This window comes from Suricata suricatta, chromosome 16, assembly GCF_006229205.1.
Source record: "Suricata suricatta isolate VVHF042 chromosome 16, meerkat_22Aug2017_6uvM2_HiC, whole genome shotgun sequence".
In the NCBI taxonomy this organism is placed as follows: Eukaryota; Metazoa; Chordata; class Mammalia; order Carnivora; family Herpestidae; genus Suricata; species Suricata suricatta.
Window position 1 is genome coordinate 51,925,838 of NC_043715.1, and position 8,689 is coordinate 51,934,526.

General features: G+C 54.5%; 1 protein-coding gene across 1 annotated transcript in view; it reads left to right on the forward strand.

Moving 5' to 3' along the window:
* Positions 1–8,689, forward strand: part of MYH14 (myosin heavy chain 14) — a 74,325-nt gene extending 65,636 nt beyond the window's left edge. The window contains exons 39-42 of the mRNA XM_029924355.1: positions 1,961–2,173; positions 4,821–4,929; positions 7,555–7,727; positions 7,896–8,689. Of these exons, the coding sequence (XP_029780215.1) occupies positions 1,961–2,173; positions 4,821–4,929; positions 7,555–7,727; positions 7,896–8,049 (649 nt within the window). The 3' untranslated portion in view covers positions 8,050–8,689. The remainder of the gene's footprint in view (positions 1–1,960; positions 2,174–4,820; positions 4,930–7,554; positions 7,728–7,895) is intronic.

The following is an 8,689-nucleotide window of genomic DNA, read 5'->3' on the forward strand; positions in this document are numbered from 1 at the left end:
CGTAAGCTTTCCTGAAACGATACAGTGGGAATCCACATCCGGGAAGAGCACACCGTGTGGCCCGAGGACATTGACCCATCAAGACCAAAACCAAGACCGATGCTAGTAACACTGTCGCATGTGTCAGAGGGGGTGGAAATCCTATAGCCAGCTGGGAAAAAACGAGCAAGCGATCCACAAGGAAAAGAAAATTTGATTGTCATCAGATTTTGGACAGCAAGACCTTGGGCTGCAAGAAGATGGAAGGATATAGTTAAGATTCTCAGAGAAAGATGTGAGCCCTGGGTTTTGCAGCCAGCAAGTGTACCGCCAAGTAGAAAGGACGCAGAGGAGTTGTCAGCCTGCGGGAGCTCGGGGCCCAGCTCCCACCAGCGCTTCTGAGGACTCCGTGGGACAGGCGCCTCTCCAGGTGGCCCCAAGGCTGGCGGCGGTGGCATCACCTGGGAAATTACTGGAAATGCAGGCCACCTACACACCCCAGTGTTAGTTCCTTTTGAGGGAGACTGTTCCCGGCCTCTCTCCCCGCTGCTGGTAGCTCCCTCGGCATTCCTTCCCTTGTGATACCTCCCTCCCGTCTCCGCCTGTCCTTGCTGTGACTCCTCTCCTCTTACAAGGACACCAGTCGTGCTGACTTCTGGGGCCCGCCCTCATCCAGTAGTTCAACTAATCGAAGCTCCAAAGACTCTGGTTTCCAACTAAGATCACTTTCTGGGGTGCCTGGGTGGCTCCTTTGGCTAAGCATCCAACTCTTGATCTCAGCTCAGGCTTTAAATGTTTATTTATTTTTGAGAGAGAGAGAGAGAGACCGCGTGAGCAGGGGAGAGTCAGAGAGGGAGTCACAGGATCTGAAGATAGGCTCCAGGCTCTGAGCCGTCAGCACAGAGCCCAATGCGGGGCTCAAACCCACAAACTGTGAAATAAATACCTGAGCTGAAGTTGGACGCTGAACTGACTGAGCCACCCAGGCGCCCCCTCAGCTCAGGCCTTGATCTCGTGGTTGTGAGTTCAGACCCTGCATGGGGGGTCTGCGCTGGGCATGGAGCCTGCTTGGGATTCTCTCTCCCACTCTCTGCCCCTCCTGCACTCGCACTGTCTCCAGTTCTCTCAATATAAATAAATAAACTTTAAAAAGGGGGGGTGCCTGGGTGGCTCAGTCAGTTAAGCATCCGACTCGTGTGCCTGTAGTTAACTTGTGAAGCTGTATGTTTGATCAGTTTCTGACTTTCTGCATCACAGTTTCATTTTCCCACAAGTTAAAAAAAGAGAGCAAGCCTATGCTAATCACCATGGTGATGTGTTCCCGTGAGGGCAGAGTGAAAGAAAGCATGAATCAGACTGGATCTGACTCATTTCCTCATCTCCGGTGCTGGACCTCACTCGGAACATGAGCTGAATAAATAAACAGGAACTATTATTAGGGGTGTGTTTACAAATTCGCAATGTAGTAGTTTCCATGGTCAGCTGGCATTTCTTAGAATGATCCCGAACATCATCCACATTAGAACTACCCGAGGTGTTTGTTAAAAATGTGGACTCATGGACCTCATTCCCAACATGCTGAAAAGGAGTTTTTGGAAAGTCGGACCCTGCAGTCTGTCTCCTTTTTTACAAAGCTCCCCAGATAATCCTGGTGCAGATGAAAGTGTGATGAGCCTTGGAATAGACTCATTCACAGTTAAAAGTGGAATTCAGAGCATTGAAACAAGTTTGTGATAGTCTCGTGGATGCATTAAAATAGCAAAAAAACTATCCAAAAGGTTAAAACCTGGAGCTGGCACTGCTGTCGGCTGATCCGCCAATCAGGAAAAATACATGCTAACACTCATTGAGTATTTCGTGTGTTCAGGCTCTTCGCTGTGCGCTTAACAGTTCCAACTCGCTTAATTGTGGGAGGTGCCTGACTTTCCCTACCACCTTGCGTCTGAGACCCCACCGTGATCGTCCTGCCTTTCCCACTGCCGCAGGTGGACTCGCTGACCACAGAATTGTCAGCAGAGCGCAGTTTCTCTGCCAAGGCAGAGAGCGGGCGGCAGCAGCTGGAGCGGCAGATGCAAGAGCTGCGGGGGCGCCTGGGTGAGGAGGACGCGGGGGCCCGGGCCCGCCAGAAGATGATCATTGCCGCCCTTGAGTCTAAACTGGCCCAGGCCGAGGAGCAACTGGAGCAGGAGAGTAGGTAGGTTGGAGGGGAGGGCACAACTGGAGGGTGATCCCCACATTCCAGTCGTGAGAGGAAGGGGAGCTGTGTTCCAAGCACCTTGCTTAGAAACATCCTGAAGGCATCATGATATTAATGACTGCTGGTCTCTCAGATCATTTTGGATGCTTTGGGCTGCAAATAACTGCACTGCCGCTAAGAACAGGATTTAAGGGGCGCCTGGGCGGCTCAGTCAGTCGAGCGTCCAACTTCAGCTCAGATCATGATCTCACGATTCCTGAGTGAGCCCCGGGCTCACTGCTGTCAGTGCAGAGCCTGCTTTGGATCCTCTGTCTCCCTCCCTCTTTGCGCCTCCCCGTCCATGCGCGCGCGTGCACACACACACACACACACACACACACACACTGTCTCTCTCTCTCTCAATAATAAACATTTAAAAAATAAATATATTGTTAAAAAAAAGAATATGATTTAAACAGTAATGTAGCAGTTAGCTCTAGCTGCATAACAAAGAAGGCTTTGCTGCTTTAAAACAACCACCATTTATTATTTTTCATGAGCCTTTGACTGGCTGACCGGTTCTGCTGATCTGAGTGCCGGGGCTTCATCATGCATCTTCAGCCAAGTCAGCTAGATGGATTTGCTGGTCTTGGAAGAGCTCTCCTCTGCCCAAGGCCTTGCCTGAGATAGAGTCCCTGCTCCAGGTTCGCCCAGGATTGTTCACACGGCAGAGACAAGGTTCTAAGAGTGAGGAAAAGTAATGGCTTCTTGAGGCCTAGACTCAGAACCGGGACAGTATCACTTCTGTGGTATCTGGTTACTACAGCAAGTCACGTGGACAGCTCAGATCGAAGGGAATGGAGAAATAGATTCTATCTCTTGGTGATAGAAGGTGCAAAGTTCTATTGCAAAGGGTGTGGACACAGGAAGAGGTGAGAATTGAGGTCATTTCTGTCCCAGGCAGAGCAACAGCCTTGGGGACACATATAGGAGACATCAGGGCATCTAGAGGAGGGTGACTGGCCCTAGAAGACTGTGACTTAGGAGAGGGATGGGGAGGCAAGAGCCTTGAATGCCAGGCCAAGAAACTCTGCCCTGGGAAGATGGGGAGCCATGGGAGGCTGTGAGCCAAGGAGGGGGAGGGCCAGTGCTCGGTGTAGAAAGTCGCCCCTGGGATCAAACTGGGAGCAGACTAGAGGAGGGAGACTGGTTGCTGGGAGGCCAGGGTGCAGGCTGGCTGACGGCCCGGGTGGAAGATGAGGCCTGAGCTGGGGCCGGGGCTGTGAGGACGGACACGAAGGGATGACAGAGCCTGAGCTGGGGGCAGAGGGATGGAGCTGGGGGCTGATATGCTGTTGGGGCTGTAGGGGGCGAGTACAGTGTTTGGGGTTGAGCTCTGGTGCCTGGGGAACACCGGGGGAACATGTTGAGTTCACTGGAGAGCACGATGAGCGTAAGAAGTGTCAGGACAGGCAGTGAGAACTGGCCCCGGACGTTCATGGGAGAAGGTGTTCTCATCCAGGGGCTCATGGGAGATGTAGTTCGTGGTCTCCAGGGAAGCCCCTCCCCCATAATATAGAGGGAGAAACTGAGGCCCAGGGGGTGTCGATGACCAGTTCAAAGTGACCCTGGGAGCAAGGAGTGGCAGGGGACCTGTATCCCAAGGAGCCTCCCCACTGCATCCCTTTCGGCAGCCAGAGCCTTCCCCTCCCCCAGCTTCATGTCTGCATCTCAGCACATCCGGGGCTTCAGCATCCAGTTGTGGCTGCCGAGCCCCACCCATCGCTAGGGGCCCTGTCACATGGACTTCCCCCTGGGTGTGATGGTCCATGAGGGACAGGGCAGATGAGCGGGGGCCATGGGGATGGGACAGTCCAGGAGAGGGGAGGGACGGGCTTTGAGGGGAGAGAAGGTGAGGTGATTCCGGTGTCCAGCCTGCAGCGTGGGCAGTCAGGACGAGGCCCGGGTCAGGGAACATTTGGGGGTCCGTTGGGATGCCGCAGCTGGGCACGGATCCGGGCTGGAGCCCAGGGGACAAGTTTAGCAGACACCAAGCTGTTGATGGGTGTGGAAACCTGGGGCACAGATGACCCTGTCCAGGGAAAGCGGGTGTGAGGAGAGAAGCAGCCACAGGGGGCTGAGGGGGGAGCTCCTGGATTCCAGAATGTCCCGTTAACACTAGGGACAGTGGAGAGGGGAGTTGAGAGAGAAAGGCCAGGTCGGGTGGGAGAGCACAAGGCTTGAGCTGGGGGCTGGAGGACAGAGAGGAAGGGACAAGACAGAGTTTGAGGGGCGGGACGATGTGACAGGGTTTGGGTACTGAAGGGCTAGGCGTGGGGCAGGGAGAGAAGGGGCCAGGCCAGGGCCCCAGATCTGACCCGGGGACGGGTGGTCAGTGGGTCAGTTCCCTGGGAAGAAGGATCGGGGGAGGCGCTATGGGGACGGAGATCAGATACGGACATGGAGATGCTTTCAGTGACACCGGCATCTGGGTGCCCTGGTAGGTGGAGCCTGGGAGCCATGTCTGGCTGTGGGAGCCACCTGGGAGTGGGAAAGAGGGAAGAGACCACTCCAAAAAAACAGGACGATGGCCACTGGACACAGCCGAGGGGACAGAACCCAGGGCAGCCCCTCTCCTGACTGTCTCCTCCACATGTCTCTCCAGGGAGCGCATCCTCTCCGGCAAACTGGTGCGCAGGGCTGAGAAGCGGCTTAAAGACGTGGTGCTCCAGGTGGAGGAGGAGCGGAGGGTGGCCGACCAGCTCCGGGACCAGGTGAGCAGCTCCTGTCTTTGGGGAGCAGTGGGGGGGGGCATTTCCACTGACAGAGAGCCAGTGCTGTCTGTGGGCGCAGTGAGTCCCCATCACAAGAAACAAAGTGCAGGTGGCAGATTGGGACGGAGTGCAGACCCCGTTCTGGGGCTTGGTGCATCAGCAGAGAGCTGGAATCAGTGACTTTGCCATCTATACATTGTGGAACATTACTTTTTTAAATTTTTAAAGTTTATTTATTTTGAGAATGAGAGAGAGAAACAGAATATATGAGTGGGGGATGGGCAGAGAGAGAAAGAATTCCAATCAGGCCCTGCGCTGTCAGCACAGAACCTAAAGTGGGGTTCAAACTCACAAATTGTGAAATCGTGACCCAAGCCAAAGTCAAGAGCCAGACCCGTAAGTGACTGAGCCACCCAGGTGCCCCTATAAATTGTGGGAATCTAGGAAAGATCCCAGTGGGGAGCTGAGACAGCCAAGGAGAAGGAAGATGTTAATGCGCACCCAGAGGCCAGGCTGGAGCTAAAATAACAACATGTAATATTTATTGAATGCTTCTTTCTCTTTTTTAAAATGTTTATTCATTTTTAAAATATTTTTATTTATTATTTAGTTGTGAGAGAGAGAGAGAGAGAGAGAGAGAGAGAGAGAGAGAGAGACAGTGTGAGCAAGGGAGGGTCAGAGGAGGGAGACACAGAATCCGAAGACAGGCTCCAGGTTCTGAGCTAATGGTCAGTACAGAGCCTGACGCAGGGCTTGAACCCATGAACTGTGAGTTCATGACCTCAGCTGAAGCCGGACACTTAACCGACTGAGCCACCCAGGCACCCCTAATGTTTATTCATTTTTGAGAGATAGCGACAAGTGGGGGAGGGGCAGAGAGTGAGGGAGACACAGAATCCGAAACAGGGTCCAGGCTGAGCTGTCAGCACAGAACCTGACGTGGGGCTTGACCTCACGAACCACAAGATCATGACCTGAGGTGAAGCCAAACGTTTAACTGACTGAGCCACCCAGGTGCCCGTTTTGACTGATTTCTATGTGCCGGGTACTGTGCCTCAGACGCAACATGTAGTACAATTAGTTCTTACCAGAACCCTAGGTACTATTATTTTCCATTTTATTCAGGTGAGAAAATCGAGACACAGAAAAGGGAAGTAACTTGTCAGATTACTTAGCTAGTAAGAGATGGAGTCTGGGTTCAAACCCCAGCACTCTGGTAGAAGTCTGTGTTCTTAATTATTTATTGAGCAGTGACTGTGCCCTAAGTATTGTGCCACGTGTTTGGTTTTTTAATATATGCTTGCAGTCTCTCACTGGCCCCAATGCACAGATAAGAAAACGGAAACCTTAAAAAGGGGATATAGTTTGTACCAAAATCATACAATTAGTAGAGACAGAGCCTGGATCAGATCCCAGATTTGTCTGACTCTAGATAGAGTCATCGTGCCCTTAAAAGCTCAGCTACGTCTTATTTGCCATTGATTCCACAATTACCGGGCACCCGCTACTGTACTGGGCACTGGGGATAATGGCTGAAACGAGGAGAAAGTCCCTGCTCTCACAGAGCTCATATTTGTAGCATAGAAAATAAGACACAACCTATAATCAAGGAAAGATGATTACAGATTGTGACAAGGGCTATGAAGAAAAAGGTGAATGAAGAGAGGAGACATGAGAGAATATTCCCTAGATTGGGGATGGTGGGGCGGGGTCAGGAAGCCCTTGCTAAGGAGGTGACATATGAATTGAGAACTGAGGGGACAGGAAGAGTCAGGCAGAGGGAACAACATGTGCAAGGGCCCTGGGTTGTGGAAATAAGTGTGGTGAGTTTACAGGGAAGAGCAGAGCAGGTGGCTAGAGAGAAGCGTGAGGTAGGAAGATTGATAAGAAATAAGACCAGGGGCACCTGGGTGGCTCAGTTTGGTCAGTTCAACGTCCCACTTCAGCTCATGTCATGATCTCACAATTCCCGAGTTTGAGCCCCACATTGGACTCTCTAGTGTCAGCAGGGAACCAACTTCAGATCCTCTTTCTCTCCCTCTCTCTCTGCCCCTTCCCTGCATTCTCTCTCTTTAAAAATAAATAAGCATTAAAAAAAGAATAAGAAGAAATGAGGCCAGAGGTATTGGTGAGAGGCAGATCACAGTGTGGCCTCTCCCTAGGCAGGATCTGGGGAGGGTCTTAGTGAAGATAATCTGGCCAATGGGTTTAAAAGAAGACCCTGCAGGGCCTGTAACTCCAGGCTGAGGGCCCGGGGCCTTGTCCCAGTGCCACCGGGAAGCCATGGAAGGGCTTTGAGCCGGGGGGGGGGGGGGGGGGGGGGGGGGGGGGGGGGGGGGGGGGGGGGGGGGGGGGGGGGGGGGGGGGGGGGGGGGGGGGGGGGAACGGGACAGGGTCCACTCTGGGCATAGAAAGACCCCTCTGAGGCCAAGTTGGGGGACAGCCTCACATTTAAAGCTGGGGTAGAGGCTGGCAAGAGGACCTAAAACAAAACAAAGTATGAATAGAAGGCAAGCACAGGGCAGATGCGGAGGTGGGGGCAGGAGGGATGCGGCTCTGGGGGGAGTGGGTGAAAACGACCCTCCCCTACACCCTGACTTGACCTGGCGCTCTGCTTCCACCAAGGTGGAGAAGGGCAACCTTCGGGTGAAGCAGCTAAAGCGGCAGCTGGAGGAGGCCGAGGAGGAGGCGTCCCGGGCTCAGGCGGTCCGCCGGAGGCTGCAGCACGAGCTGGAAGATGTAATGGAGGCCTCGGAGGCCATGAACCGCGAGTTGAACGCGCTGAGGAGCCGGCTCCGGTAAGGCCACCTGCACATGCGCACCCGCACTCCATAAGCCCCGCCCCGTCTCTCTCTCGGCGCTCCCCCCCTCATTGTATTCTTTCTTTCTCCCCAGAGCTCCCTCTCACTTTTCTCCCTGCTCCCCTCAATTACTATCTCTTGGTCTCTCTCCCTGCCTCCCTGCAGACGCGGCCCCCTCACCCTCACCACCCGCAAGGTGCGCCAGGTCTTCCGACTGGAGGAGGGCGTGCCATTGGAGGAGGAGATGGAGGACGAGGAGCCCGACTCTGGGCCGTCACCCCCGGAGCCTGATGGGCCCCCAGCGTCCCAGCCCCAGTGACCCCGCCCCGCCTCCAGCCTTGGCCCCTCCCTCCCTGGCCCCCGGGTCCCTCGGGCGCCTGTCCCAGGAACCCAACCCCTGGCTTCTTGCACTTTGGAAATGGTGCCAACCTTCGGCACTATAGCACTTACCAACCCCACGTTGGGGGGGGTGGGGGCTGAGACCTCCTATGGCCCCTAATAACAGTGGAGCGGGCGAGCAGGGAGACGTGGAGGAGGGCTTTCGCTTGGAAGGGAATCCAAGAGTCGTTGGCAAGCTGTGGCGCCATACGGCTCCCCTCCCTCAAGTTGTTAATGATCTTTATTAGCAAGGGGGCATGGCTCCCGTGTCCTCTGAAGCCAGGGTTGCCAGCCCCCTCCCCCCATCTCCCGCCTCCTCTCTCTCTCTCCCGACCCGGAACTTCTGAGCAACAGCAGCCTGAGCCCCAGGCCTCCACCAGCTTTTGATCCTCGCAGAGGGGCTGGATAAGGGGACCCCTGTCATCCCCCCTTCACCCCCCAGCAGTGTGTTCTGCCCTCCCTCTGGTTGCTCTTGTGTGATCACAATTAGGTTTGGAGTTTCCTGTGGGGGCTGGAGGAGACCCCCATGTCCTCCCAGGCTCCAGGCTCTGGCGGAAATAAACTCCCCCCCCCCAGCCGGA